A 15813-nucleotide genomic window follows, 5' to 3' on the forward strand; every position below is an offset into this window, starting at 1 on the left:
GGCTGAGCAGACCAGGGAGCTGGCCACCTGGTAACAAATATAAACTCAGAAAAAAGGGGACTCCTTATTTTGCTGTCTATTAAGTAAAAAGGATTGAATTCATTTGCTTTAAAATGAGAGTGGAAGTAGGTGCTAAGATAAGAAAAGATTTGCTTGATGTTCTCATTCTAATTTGAATTTAGATCAAGGGGACATTATAATTTCCCAATATCGTTCTCTGGAACCAGAAGCCTAGAGGAAGTCGCCATTTTTAACTCCCTGATAATATGCTTCAAGATTTTCAACTTTCTACAAAAACCAGATTTTAGGTTTCTGTGGAAACTCTGAGATGAGGGCCACCTCCAGAAGGAAGGAAGTGTGAGTCTTCGCCTTTCCTCACCCCCGATGCTGCCTTGAACTGCCTGGCAATTTCTCAGCTAAGCCGTTGTCTGGGCCACACCAACCCTGTCTCACCTTCCTGTAAGCTGGTGCTTCACTGCATCTCGTACTATAACTGGACACTGTAAAGTTAAGGTGACCTCTGCTGGGCCAGTCCAGTGGTTCTTTCTTTCTTTCTTTTTTTTTTTTGAGATGGAGTCTTGCTCTGTCACCAGGCTGGAGTGCAGTGGTGTGATCTCAGCTCACTGCAACCTCCATCTCCTGGGTTCAAGCGATTCTCCTGCCTCAGCCTCCCGAGTAGCTGGGACTACAGGCTTGTGCCACCACGCCCAGCTAATTTTTGTATTTTTAGTAGAGATGGGATTTCACCATGTTGGCCAGGATGGTCTCGATCTCTTGACCTTGTGATCTGCCTGCCTCGGCCTCCCAAAGTGCTGGGATTGCAGGCGTCAGCCACCGTGCCTGGCCAATGGTCATTTCTTAATTTTACTCAATGGTGTCTCTTCAGCATGGTTCCTTCTGAAATCCCCATCTCCCTTGGGCTCTGACAGTTCACTGTTTTCTCTCTACCTTTTAACCAGGGGGATCTAAGGACTTTACCACCATACTGTAGTAAAGCTGGGAACCCAATTTTACTTCACTTCATCTTTATCATGTTATAGATTATCCTGGCTATTTAAAATGATTCTTATTTTATAAAGTGGGGATTTCATGAAAAGACAGAATTGAAAGTTGGACTCAGGTTGTCAGTCTTACAATCTGGTGTTTTCTCTACCTTATGTTTCTAAGAGATTGTACTCTCTAAGGACTGCAAAGTATTCAGTCAGGACCATTTTTTTTGTTTTTTAATGGGAATGTCTACTCAGGTATAGCCTCCATTTTGTATTTCTGTTTTGCTTTTATGCCAGTTTTTTCAATGTAGGCACCACTGGTGTTCTTGATGTGAATATTTTGGCCAAATTCCTACTTTCCTATTTACAGCACTGTTTTTGGTGTTTAGCTTTAATGCAGGCTGTGTAGGGGTCTGGGACGTGCCCTGCTGCTAAAAGCTTTCTCCCTCGTCCCCTCCCCATGTTGCCAGCAGGGCTGTGGATGGCTTCAAGTGCTCCAGTGCCCCGGACGCCTGGAGGGATGCTTTCTCCGAGGCTTTTAAAAGGGTTGAGGGGATTTAAATTTTTAAACCCAGAGTTCGAAAAATTGATCAAGTATTTTCATCTTGATACCCCACTGCCTGCTCAGCACCAATATGAGAGAGAAGCCCAGCAGTTCCTGTCTGACATTTCACCAGCCCACAGGTCAGAGACTGCATTTGATGGGAAGCAGTAACCTAAGCATTCGGGGTCTCTGCGCAGTTCAGCTAGGTCTCAACCATCCCGCTGAAATCTCTGCCTCCTTGCCTCAAAGGGGAAATGTAAAGCTGTCAAAGAAGTAGTTCACAGAGAAGCTCCAAAGACGGCAGAACAGACAGCAGAACAGACAGCAGAAAACTCTCAGATGTCAAACTCCTGGTACATGTATCCACCTGTCCTTGGAGCTTTCCCTTTCTGCCCCCAAAGCAGCTGGCTGTGGGGAGGGCAGTAGAGAAAGGCACACTTCCCAAGAGCCTGCAAAAGCTGCTTTCCGAATTTTGAGCACCAAAGAACACATCAGGGAGTGATGGTTGATAGGATGGATGTTACAGCCAGGGCCCTTGAAAATGAACAAGAAGTGAATTGCTGATTCTTTTTGTCCAAGTTCACTTTCATTTTGGATTTCTAGAACATGGTTTCACCTTGGGAGGCTGAAACTTTCTGCCTTTCTTTGAGGGAGGCTCACAGTCAATCCAGACTGAAGAGTAAATCATCACTTTCCAACAATTACAGCTTGGACTGATCCCCTGTTGCAAGAGAGGCACCAGATACTTGCTATAGAACTGAATATTTATACTGGGAGAATATTAATAAGCACACATGGGTTGTGCTAAGTGCCTTGCATGTATTCACGGTGGGCGATTAGAACATTCACTTAATCCTCGCCACCCTTCTAGGAGCTGGGTACCCCATCATCATCCTTTGTGCACATGGGGAGTGGGAGGTAGAGAGAAGTTAAGTTACTTGCTCAAAGTTCCCCAGGTAATGGTGGCAGAGTTATAATTCAAATCCACAGTTCATGCTCTTTTTTATTTTTGGCTTTCCTCAGCTATTTTTACAAAATCACTTTATTGTGGTATGACTGATACACAAAAAGCTGTACATATTTAATGCATGCGATGTGATGAATTTGGAGAAAAATATACACTTGTGAAACCACCACCACAACCTATGCATAAACCTACATATCGCCTTCAAAGTTCCCTTCCATGCTCTTATTGATCATGGTTATTATTGTTTTGTGCTAAGAACATCTAATATAAGATTTCCCTTCTTTCTTAGCAATTTTTTTTTTAAGAAAAAGGAAATCTTTCCATTTGCAACAACATGATGAAGCTGGAGGATGTTATGTGAGATGAAATAAGCCAGGCATGGAAGAACAAATATGCTATGATACCACTTACATGATGAGTCTAAAATAGTCAATTCACAGCAGCAGAGAGAGGAATTGAGGTTGTCAGTGGCTGGGGGAGGAGGCAATGGGAGAAGGTACAGGTCAAAGGGTACATAGTTTTGGTCATAAAAATGATTAAGTCCAAGATGAATGAATATTCTACACAGGAAAGTTCCTATAGTAACAATACTGTATTGTATACTTAGAATTTGTTAATAGAATCCATGTTCTTAACTGCCATACAATATTGCCTAATAGTTAGAGTCGGTTATAAGAGACTGGTTTGCATAACACTGAATGTTTTTCTTTCTAGATAAAGTATCTCTTATTTGGAGGAAAATAAGTAAAGAAAAAGGCTGGGAATACCAGCAGGGTGAGGGGATAGGATGTAAAGATTTTTTAACTCACATCTCCCTTCTTCCAATCAACCTGAGACTATAGCAGTGAACACTAGGAGATAAATTCTACTTTGGTTTTCCACTCCTAGATACTAATTGGACTTTGGTTCAACCTTCTCTGGACAGCGGTGCACTTTGCGGGTATGGAGATATGATGGTTAACTCTGGCCTGGTAAGGAGTGGTGCATCCTTGTTCTAGAAGTTCATAAGAAAACAGAAGGGTTTCCTTCCACTCAAGCTTCCTTCCACCCCTTTCTCTACAAACACACCACCTGGCAAAGAGGGCACATATACCAGCAGTCGCTCAAACTCAAACACTATATAAGTTCCCAAGAAATCAAAGATATGTTCACTAGCTCAAAAAGGAAAAGCTCTGAACACACCACGATCTCATCTATCTCACCCCATAAGGGGCTTCTAGGGGGACTGATGTCTTTAGCAGAATAATATAGGTAGATGACTAAATAGTTCGCTGCTTTCAAGTCCAGTCTGACATTTAGCTGTCCTGTCTTCCAGATCTTTGCTAAGGGATCCATTTTTGCTGCTACAGACTTCAACGTAGGTGTTGAACTCAATGTATCTCCTTACCTGATCTTGGACCATTGCTCCACCAAAAGCCCAGATGGCAGCAAACACAAAATAATGCTCATAAATTTCCTTAGGGCAGTCTGCAGGGATGTCCTCCTTGGTCAGGAGACATTCTAGAAGGTGACACACCATCTGAACCATGCTCTGCTCTGGAATGGGAATGATTTTCTTAAACCTGCAAAGAGAGAGCCGAGGTGATCTCAAACACAATGGATATTCCCTTCCGGTGGTGCTGATGGACAGCCATGGAACCACGTGGTTTCAGCAGAACCATGACCTGTCAAGTCCTTTGGGATTACAGATGACCACAGCACCACTTACACCTTTATTCTCATCAGCTGTTCTCATGCCAGCTTCCTTTGTAAGGAAGTAAGGGCCCAGAGCTCTCCTGAGGACTTTCTCATCTCCTTTCCTCTGACACCCTCCCTCTCCATGCTTCTCTTTCTGTTGATGATCCCCTCTCAGTCCCTGGGGAGCACAGGTGGCAGCGACAAGTAAAAACTTCATGTTTTCACTCGCCTCCCAATTTCTGCAATTGTCAAAAAGCACCAAAAGAGGCAATGTGGGTGCAATTCTGAGGCTTGTCCTTTGACCTCTTCACCTCAGAGGTTTTCTTCCAATGAAAACACTGAAAACACTTTCTCTGGGGCCAGAATCTTATCTGGGGAGTAGAGTGGACCAGGACAGATGGTTACTTTATACAATCGTGATTCACTGAAGGGAGTTCTTCATCTGAAAGTATAAATACACTTCTGTAACTCTGTCCTGGCCTGGCATTTGCACTTTTAATCTTAGCTTTAGAGGCCTTAACTGAAAGGCAGATATCAAGAGATACACAAAAGACATTAATGCCCCATGGAGCAGGGGCGTGCACAAGCTCACACACACATACTCTTCTTTCCATGGGTACCCTCATCACACCACATGTATATGCAGAGTACACCACGTACCCACATACTCAGCCTACATTGCCACCTCCCACAGGATGCTGTGCTCATAGGCTGCACAGAGGCAGAGTCCGTTTTCATAACACATGCAGCACTGTCAGTGGACACCTTAGCAGTCATTTCCCAGCACCGAACCTCAGAGTTTCACGGCATACCATTCACTTTTTAGCGTTTGTGCTTGTTTTTAATCCAGTTGCAATTCTTACAGCAAACACTATGATGGTGTTAGAGTCTAATAGTCTACGTATTACTTCCGTGAGTGACGAGAAGCCTGACTCCTTGATGGGCATTCCCTCATTTGTTTGACGTGTATCTGTAATGGACTGATACGATGCAACTATCTCAGGCTCAGTGCTGGATAAGCCACCAAGAGGAGGGGTGCCACCTGCCCTTCCATTCCAAAAAGAGATTCCAGACAACTTAGGTGGGACTTGAAGAGGGTTTTGCAACCCTGGCTCCTCACCCTCTCAAGACCACAGAGGACAAAGTAGGAGAGGCTGGAGGGCCTGGAAATTAGCATTCAGAATACTAGAGAGAGTCTTGCTAGGCAATGAGTATCTCTTCCCCCATAGAGAAGGCAGCTGCTTTCCTCTAATAGCCATAAAAGGGGGCTTCAATAGGGCTACTCTGAGTTGGTGAAGGACCCTTGCTGCAAAGGAGCTCCCAAAGAGAAGGAGTCGGATTTCAAGATCTGCCACAATTGGGGCAACTAAGGCCACACCAGTTGCAGTCAGCTAAGACCTCTCCTGCCCTTCCCCTCTTCTCTCCACCCTTCTTTTACACTGAGGGGTCAGAAGCTATAGCCGGGAGGAGGTCACTGGCAGAGAAAGGAGAGCAGTCAAAAACACACCCCTTTCCCATTGCAGTCCTGAGCTGAGGAGTGGGGCAGAAGCCTCCATTATGAATGGAGTTTATTTCTTTACATTTTCACTAGGCTAACACGCACATGTATGTATGACTGTGTGACTAGAAGTGATCAGATGCCTTTTAATTACAGAAAAGTCATAGACCTTGACCTAGATCTCATGCAGGGGCAGGAGGAGAAGCAATCACATATAATGGTTTTAAAGGAATAGTAGAAAACAAAATAAAGTTGTTTTATAATCACCCCTTATGGGCCTGCTTATTTAATAAAAAATTATTTTTATTTTTATTTGTTAATTTTTTTTTTTGAGGTCAAGTTTCGCGTGCAATGGTGCAATCTTGGCTCACCGCTACCTCTACCTCCTGGGTTTAAGTGATTCTCCTGCCTCAGTCTCCCAAGTAGCTGGGATTACAGGTGCCTGCTACCATGCCTGGCTCATTTTGTATTTGTATTTTTATTTTTTTAGTAGAGACATGATTTCTCCATGTTGGTCAGGCTGGTCTCAAACTCCCAACCTCACGTGATCTGCCATCCTTGGCCTCCCAAAGTGCTGGGATTACAAGCGTGAGCCACCGCCCCAGACACCTTCTCTGGTTTGTTAGCTCTTTGCTGCCCTAGTCTGTCTGTGATATTAACCACTGTTTCCCACTTCCAGACTTCATTAGCTACAAGGGCTGCATTAGCCCATGACATCCCATGGACACAGAGCCCACGGGCTACCAGGGACTGAAAACTTTTCAAAGGCTTTATACAAATGTTGAGTTGGAAGAATAATTATTGACCCTGAAACAGAAAAACTATGAAATCAAAAGTAATGCTTTATCAAACAATTAAAATACACTACAAAGTCACCTATTTGATTGCAACTCAATTTTTAGTTATCCAAAACTCACTCTGAATGTGAGCAGATGTTTCAGGGTGTGGGATAGGGCAGATGGGATGGGAGCATCTGGCGCCCTCTCGCGGCATTGTTTCCTGCAGTCTGAAGTGCTCCCTCCCCCTTGGTCTCCATGCTTGCAAGCCACTGGAGGCACAATCATATCCCATGCTTGACAAGCCAAGGAAGAAAGAAGCAGGGATCATCTTCAATGATGGACTTTAACTTCCGGGAGACATAAGCCTGACCCTAAATTGTGGCATCTTCATGGGGCTCTGAGTCACATTGCCTTCACAGCACCAGCCTCAGGGGCCTATTCTTGGTTCCACTGTGGGGATGGGTGTCAGATTCTGCTTTTGTTATTTTACACTATATATATGTATATTATGTATATCTTATACATGTATATGTATATGATACATGTGTGTATCATATACATATGTACATCATATACATATACACATACACGATATACATGTGTACAACATATACATATACACGCTCATACACACGTACATGTGTACATCATATACATATACATGCGTATACGCATGTAAGCGTGCATATATACATATACATCATCTATATATATGTATGTACATGTATATACATATGTACATATATATACATACGTATACATACATATACATATTTATAGTGTAAAACAAAAAAAACCAGAATGATGTAAGACAAAATCAGGTTCTAAACATGGGCAGCTCCCTGTGCTGACACAGATAGTATTCTTGCTGTAATATGTATTCTCTTGGTCAAGAGTGATTAATCTCTTGTTAGTGATAAGTGGTCAGGGCTTGTTGCTCTCACTTTTACAAACCTATAAAAGGAAAAGTAAACTCACAATATCCAGTGGGGCAGGACTGTCAGATTGTGTATTATATCTAATCCCACATTATCTGGGCCGTGAACACACATGGCCAGGGACAGGGAGTGGGCCCCATAGGTCACCAACAAGTACCATCTTCACCCCAGGTGTTGATCTGGCCTGTGGATTATTTATTACAAATGCAGAGCTGCTTGCCCTGTAAACAGAAGGATCTGAGTTTCTGGATTTTAATCTGATACTACAACCCACAGCCTCCTTCAGAAACAGCCACGTGACACTCACGAAAGGGACTTTTAACCTTCCCCCTCTTCACTCACCTCACTTCCTGCCTGAGCTGACGGCAAGCATCCCATGGCCATCCTAATGTGTGTTCCCCTCTGCCATCTGCCGTGCCTGGAGGGGATTGCTCTGGGAACATCTGACTTTCGGGCCAGGACAGAACATCAGCGGGACACCAGGTGTGAACCAATGGGCTTTGAATTGCTGCTTTAACTCTCTATCTCCCTTATTTCTTGGCCTACCTGGTCCTGAGTGTGTCTAAGCAGGTTGGAAGATACTTGTCAAACAGAATGGTTAAATTGGCTCTCTCTGTCTGGATTTCCCTCTTGTCAATCCAGCTGCTCACTGGAGGGTTCCATCCCAAGTCTGACGGGTTGATGTACAAGATCCCTGTGAGCACAAGCAATATTGTTTAGTGAATATTCCATACACATCAGTATATTTTTCACCCCAGGAAGTTATTTTCTCTGTTTGGAAAATGTATGCAAGACTGGACTGAAAAGAAACGGAGATTTGGCCAAGATGTGAGGGTAAATGGGTTTGCTATTGAGGACCAACTACAATGGACTGGTGATGGATGGATGGAGAGCGGCTTTGAGAAGGATCCTGAGGCTCAGGAGGAAAGAAGGCTGTGACAGATTAGCAATACTTGTCATGGAAATGAGGGGGTATACAGTGGGTTGATTGGTAGTCCCCTAAAATTCAAGGCCATATCCTGATCCCTGGAACTTGCCAGTGTAATCTTATTTAGAAAAAGGCTCTTTGCAGATGTAATTAAGTTAAAGATGTTGAGCTGAGACTGGGTTACCCAAGTGGAACATCTATAAGCATCCTAATAAGAGACAGAGGGGAGAGACATACACAGAATAGAAGGCCATGGGAAGAAGCCAGAGAAGCCAAGGAACTCCTAAGCTGGAAGATTCAAGGAAAGATTCTCCCCTAGAGCCTTTGGAGGAAGTGCAGCCCTGCTGACCTTGATTTCAGATGTCTGACTTCCAGAAATGTGAGGAAATACATTTCTGTTGCTTTAAAAGCCCCAAGTTTGTGGAAATTTGTTACTCTTGTTAGAGTACCCCTAGGACGAGAGAGACAACTCTCCTGGCCTGTGTCCACCAATCTTAGCAGAGGTTCTTGAAAGGGAACCTGATATAATGGTAGAGGCCAAACAAGATCTCTTTTTAAATTATTGATTTTATTTTTACTATTTATTTCTTTTTATTTGATTATTATTTTTGAAAGCTTTATTGGAGTATAATTGATAAAGAAAAAGCTGTACATACTTAATGTATACTATTTGGTGAATTTGGACATACGCATACACCAGCAAAACCACTACCGCAATCAAGTTAATAAACATCTATCACCTCCAAAAGTGTGTGTGTGGTAAGAACACTTAATATGAGATCCATCCTCTTAACAATTTTTTGTATTTTTTTTTTTGGTAGTGATGGGGTTTTGATATGTTGCCTAGGCTTGTCTCAATCTCCTGGGCTCAAGCTCTGTGCCCACCCCAGCCTCCTAAAGTGCTGGGATGACAGGTGTGAGCCACCGAGCCTGGCCCAACAATTTTTTTAAGTGCACACTACAGTATTGTTAACTATAGGCATTGTGTTGTGCAGCAGATTCTAGAACTTACTCATCCTGCAGATCCAAATTTTTTTTTTTGAGACAGAGTTTTGCTCTTGTTGCCCAGGCTGGAGTACAGTGGCACGATCTTGGCTCACCACAACCTCTACTTTCTGGGTTCAAGCGATTCTCCTGCCTCAGCCTCCAGAGTAGCTGGGATTACAGGCATGTGCCACCACACCCAGCTAATTTTGCATTTTTAGTAGAGACGGGGTTTTTCCATGTTGGTCTGGCTGGTCTTGAACTCCCGACCTCAGGTGATCCGCCTGCCTCAGCCTCCCAAAGTGCTGGGATTACAGGTGTGAGCCACTGTGCCTGGCCTAGAACTGAAATTTTGTACCCATTTACCAACATCTGCCCCTTCCCCCCAACTCTCACCCTTTGGCAACTGACATTCTACTACCTGCTTCTTTACATTTGATTTTGCCAAACAATTTTTTAAGAATCTTACAATCTCTGTTAACAAATTTGTTCAGTGGAGAGAGAGGAAAGTTAAGGTATATGAGTTGCAATTGTGCACCAGGAGTTAGCGAGAAACAGTGATAGTTGGTCCTCTCCATTTACATGGAGGCTAGAACTGGCCTAAAAGTAGCCTAAGTTGGACACTTCTGTGCAGAGGGTAGTTGTGAAGCTCAAAAGCGGTCTTCCTCCTTATTACCACAACACTTCCAAATTCACAAAACTGCACAGCCCTGGCCTTGGAGCACTTGCTTGCTTGCTTACCCTTGTGGATGTGGGTTAAGGCTGAGAACTAGACCAGAGTTTTCGATGATCAGGTTTCTGACTCCCATGTGGAGAGTCCTTCTGAGCCAGCAAAACTATGTGTGAAGCGAGAGGCACCTCCCTAAATGGAGTAGCTTTGTGGTTCTTCCTTTCTTGGGCCATACCTGCTCTGGAGACAGTTGCTGGAGTGGCTGTGCGCAGGTGGCTGATCTCAAAGAGAAGCTTCATGGTGGGGTTCAGAGGAATCCTCTCATTGCTGGCCAATGTGAGTACCTGGAGACAACAGGGAAGGGCATGTCAGTGAGGAAGGAGGTAGGTGCCTTGTCAGCCTGTGGGAATTTGGCTGATCATTATTGGTCAGGATTATAGATAATTATTTCCTTTATATGGTTTGGCTGTGTCTCCATCCAAATTTCATCTTGAATTGTAGCTCTCATAACTCCCACATGTTGTGGGAGGAAGCCGGTGGGAGATATTGGATCATGGGGGTAGTTTCCCCCATTCTGTTCTCGTGGTTGTGAGTGAGTCTCACAAGATCTGATGGTTTTATAAGGGGAAACTCCTTTCACTTGGCTCTCATTCTCTCTTGTCTGCTGCCATGTAAGATGTGCCTTTCACCTTCTGCCACGGTTGTGAGGCCTCCCCAGTTACGTGGAACTGTGAGTACATTAAACCTCTTTTTCTTTATAAATTACCTAGTTTCAGGTATGTCTTTATCAGCAGCATGAAAACGAACTACTATATTCCTTCTTTGTGATTTGTATTTTCTAAATTTTCTAAAATAATCCTCTCTCTTCCTATGCAGTCTCCACCATCACCCCTCTGTGTGTGTATGTGCCTATGTGTGTATGTGCCTGTGTGTGTATGTGTGTTGAATCAGAAAAAAAAAGTTATTCAAACAGTTTAAATTGATGTCAGTGATTTGAATGAACTAGACCATATTGGAACAATGGAACTCTTAAAGGAAAAGAACTTATATTTCATATTAATAGTGTTCCTTTTAAAGTAGTTCCTCATGAAAGATCCCTACAGAAAGAATTACAAAGCCCTGCTTAAAGAAATCAGAGATTACACAAAGAGAAAAATATCCCATGTTCATGGATAGAAAGAATCAAAATCATTAAAATGACCATACTGCGAAAAGCAACTTATAGATTCAATGCTATTCCTATCAAACTACCAATGACGTTCTTCACAGAACTAAAAAATATTTTAAAACTCAGATGGAACCAAAAAGGAGTGGAGATAGCTAAGACAATCCTAAGCAAAAAGAACAAAGCTGGAGGCATCATGTTATATGACTTCAAATTATACTACAAGGCTACAGTAACCCAAACAGCATGGTACTGGTACAAAAACAGACACATAGACCAATGGAATAGAATAGAGAGCCCAGAAATAAGGCCACATACCTATGACCATCTGATCTTCAACAAAGCTGACAAAAACAAGCAATGGGGAAAGGACTCCCTATTTAATGCATGGTGCTGGGATAACTGGCTAGCCATAGGCAGAAGACTGAAACTGGCCCCCTTCTTTATACAATATACAAAAATTGACTCAAGAGGATTACAGATTTAAATGTAAAACCCAAAACTGTAAAAGCCCTGGAAGACAACCTAGGAAATACCATCTTGGCCATAAAAATGAACAAAGATTTGATGACAAATGACAAAGATGCCAAAATCCAGGGCAACAAAAGCAAAATTGAAAAATGGGATCTAATTCAACTAAAGAGCTTCTGCACAGCAAAGGAAACTATCAACAGAGTGAACAGACGACCCAAAGAATGGGAGAAAATATTTGCAAACCATGCATCTGACAAAGGACTAATATCCAGCATCTATAATGAAATTAAACAAATTTATGAGGAAAAAACAACACCATTAAAAAGTGGGCAAAGAACATGAACAGATACTTTTCTAAAGAAGATATACATGTGGTCAAAAAGCATATGAAAAAAAATCTCAACATCACTGATTATTAGAGAAATGCAAATCAAAACCACAATGAGATACCATCTCACACCAGTCAGAATTGCTATTATTAAAAAGTCAATAAAGAACAGAGGCTGGTGAGGTTGTGAGAAAAGGGAACACTTATACACTGATGGTGGGAGTGTAAATTAGTTTAACTATTGTGGAAAGTGGTATGGTAACTCCTCAAAGAGCTAAAAACAGAACTATTGTTTGACCCAACTATTTCATTACTGGTCATATATCTAGAGGAATATAAATTATTCTGCTATAAAGACACATGCTAACAAATGTTTATTGCAACACTCTTCACAATGGCAAAGACATGGAACCAACCTAAATGCCAATCAATGACAGACTGGATAAAGAAAATATGGTACATATACACCATGGAATACTATGCAGTCATAAAAAGAATATTATGTTTTTCGTGGGAACATGAATGGAGGTGGACTCCAGCCTGGGTGACAGAGTGAGACTCTGACCCAAAAGTAAAAAAAAGATGATGTGTATATATATCTATGTCTATCACATGGAATACTACTTAGTCATAAAATAGAATGAAATCATTGCTTTTGCAGCAATGTGCATGGAATAGGAGTCCATTATCTTTGACAAAATGGTACATACACACCATGGAATACTATGCAGCCATAAAAAGAATGAGATCAACTTCATACCTTGTTGTCATCCATGACAGTATTCAGGGACTCAATCCACATTGGATCTATGTCACCATCCAGTAAAATCCACTTGGGCCCATCATGGGTTATGTTGGCAAGCTCCCGCATGATGGAAGAGAACAATCCTAAAAGGAACCACTGATACTTATTTTCCATTTTATCATTAATCTTCTTTCACTTAAACATAGCATTCCCCCTCTAGCTGCAACACACAGAAGGAGGTGTACATAGAACATGCAAAGGCAGATCAGACCTGGTTTTTGTATCTTGCTTTGCGAAAACCTGGCAGGGCCCAAGGTGCATTCTCCCTGTGCTTTAGTCTTTTCATAACATCAACAAGAACAAGAACAATGCCTGATAGTACTAACTTTTTAAGTGACAAAGTGAATCATTTCAGCAAGTAACTGTAACTTGATGAAATTACATTAAACTTCTTAAGGTAGAGTTTTCATGCTTTGTAATTGTAGTCTTGGCAAATCTTGCCAAACACAGGCTTTGGAAGGAGACTCATATGATACTCATTGTCATTACCCAAAATTTATATATTAATTTGGGCAGAATTGATTTTTATGATATTAAAACTTCCCCAGTTAATAGTATGGCATGTCTGTTCATTTATTCACATATGGTTTTAATACATTTTTATAGCTTTTAAATGTATGTTTTTGGTTAAATGTGTTCCTAAATATCTCATGGCTTTTACTGCTACTGTGAAAGGAATTTTCTCCCCTTGTACTTCTATTTTTAGTTGACTCTTGTCATTATTGAGAAAAGTTACCTTATTTTGTGTATTTATTTTATGTTAATTGCCTTTAATAAACTTTATTAATTCTAGTAATTCTTCAGTAATGCCTCATAAATATTCCAGGTACAAAATTGCATAATACACTGAACAATAATTTCTGTCCTTTCCTCCAATTTATTTTTTTCTTTCCACCAATTTATACCATCTATTTCATTTTCTTGTCCTATTGCATTTTCTAGAACCCCAATAAGCAATAATGTCGACAATGGGCATCACTGACTTGTTCCTTATTTTTCATAGAGATTTATTGTATCTTTATTCAGAATGACTTTGTTTTCATTTCAGCTTAAGGTACAGAACATTTATTATATTTTAGGAGTTTCCTTTTATTCCTACTTTACTTAGAACTTTCCATTAGGAATGAATTGCATTTGAAGTATCTATTTAGTGATCAAATGATTTCCCTCTTTAATTTGTCAATGTTTTATGTTAATACTGTGAAAAATAATTGTTCCATCCTTAAATTCCTGAAATAGACTTTACATGGTCAAAGTGTATTATTTTTGAGATACTGTTTGATTCTACTTACTGATATTTTATTTAGGATTTTTGTATCTATATTAATGAATAACATTGGTTTTTTTCTGGCTCCACATAAAAGTTGATATCAATATTATCCTTGTTCTGTAAAATAATTTGAGAGTTATCTTTTCATAATTCTGAAATTATCTGTTTTTGTTCTACTCTCCTTAAATTTTCCTTTTCACTAGTTTACTCAAGTTTTCTACTTCTTGATGAGGAAATTGTATTAATTTATATTTTGCTAGGGGTTCATCTATTTCTTTTAGTTTTTCAAGTATGTGTCATTAATTAAATATCTTCTGCTACTTTAGTCTTGTCTGTTAATTTCTCATTATATGTATATTTACCCTTTTTTCCCCATTAATTACTCACACAATAGATGTATCTTATTGCTCTTTACAGAACAAATATTTACATTTATTTATCTTTTATATCTTTTTGTGTTCCTCCTAGTTATCAATTTCAGCATTTATCAAATCATTTTCCTTCATTTTCTTTGTGTTTAGTTTGAATAATTTCTTATGACAAATATTAACTTCCTTTACTTCTAGCCTACCTTTTATAATAAAGTGAGTTTAAAAAGTTTTCCCTTATAAGTTTATTTACATGAATCCCATAGGTTTTCTTGTATGAAGTATTTTTTTATTGTGTCCTAGGCAGGTTGCAATTAAATTTTCTTTTTGACACAGGAATTCAGAGCATTTCTTGATTTGCAAGTAGTAAAATCATTTTTGGTGACTTTCTTGCTATTTTTTTCTAATTGTATTCCATTGTTATCAGAGAATGTGAACTGTAAATTGATGCTGTTGAATTCATTATAGCTTTCTTTGTAGCCAATTACATTTTTAATTTTTGGAAATGTTACATGAACCAACCAGGAAAGAATTACTTTCTATTTATGGAATGAAAAGTTCTGTAACTTTGTATTATACTGAGTTTAGTGATATAATTGCCAATTCCTTTATGTGCTTATTTTTCTATTTACTGGAATTAATTTTGAAAATAAAAAACAAATAACAAATAAATAACATTAAAATAACTTGTTATATTTGTACTCTTTTAAAGTCCTCCTAATTTTTTTTTTTTTTTTTTTAAGACATGGCAGTCTCACTATGTTGCCTAGACTGGTCTGAAACTCCTGGCCTCAAGTGATCTTCCCATATTGGCCTCCCAAAGCCCTGGGATTATAGGAATGAGCCACTGCACCTGGCCCCTAAACATTTTTAAGGGCTATATTCCATTTACTTTGATGTTATCTTGGTTAGTGAATACAGACTTGTGATTATATCTTCCATATCAATTTCCCCGAATTTAATGTATAAATCTAATAAAATTTTAACTAGAATTTAGAGTTAAAATTTTTAAATTACATTATTGAGCATATATTTAATATGAAAAAAGAAGTGCTTGAGATAAGACAATTACAAAAGATTATTGAGGAGGGACTTACCTCATTGGATATTAAAATATGTTATAAAATGATTGTAACTGAAATAAAATGATATTAGTATAGGATTAAATAAAGATGTGGGTCAAACAGAATAGAAAGCCCAGAATCAGATCTCAATATACATATGGAATTTAATAAATGACAAGCTGGTATTTAAATTCAGAGGAAAAGGATAGTTTACTTAATAACTGGTGTGGTTATGATCAATTATCCCTCTGGAAGAAAATAAAGTTGATTTTGTATCCTATCTCATACTAAGCCCTAACATAAATTCCAGATGGATAAAAAATGTTAATGTAAAAGAATCTTTTTTGACCAAATTTATGATACTA

General features: G+C 39.9%; 1 protein-coding gene across 1 annotated transcript in view; it reads right to left on the bottom strand.

Moving 5' to 3' along the window:
* Window positions 1-15813, bottom strand: part of DNAH9 (dynein axonemal heavy chain 9) — a 368705-nt gene that overhangs the window by 210372 nt on the left and 142520 nt on the right. The window contains exons 33-36 of the mRNA XM_064378055.1: window positions 12702-12829; window positions 10210-10318; window positions 7939-8086; window positions 3888-4062 (exon numbers count right to left, since the gene is read on the bottom strand). Of these exons, the coding sequence (XP_064234125.1) occupies window positions 3888-4062; window positions 7939-8086; window positions 10210-10318; window positions 12702-12829 (560 nt within the window). The remainder of the gene's footprint in view (window positions 1-3887; window positions 4063-7938; window positions 8087-10209; window positions 10319-12701; window positions 12830-15813) is intronic.

This window comes from Aotus nancymaae, unplaced genomic scaffold, assembly GCF_030222135.1.
Source record: "Aotus nancymaae isolate 86718 unplaced genomic scaffold, 86718_ANA_hifiasm-v0.15.2.pri h1tg000018l, whole genome shotgun sequence".
In the NCBI taxonomy this organism is placed as follows: Eukaryota; Metazoa; Chordata; class Mammalia; order Primates; family Aotidae; genus Aotus; species Aotus nancymaae.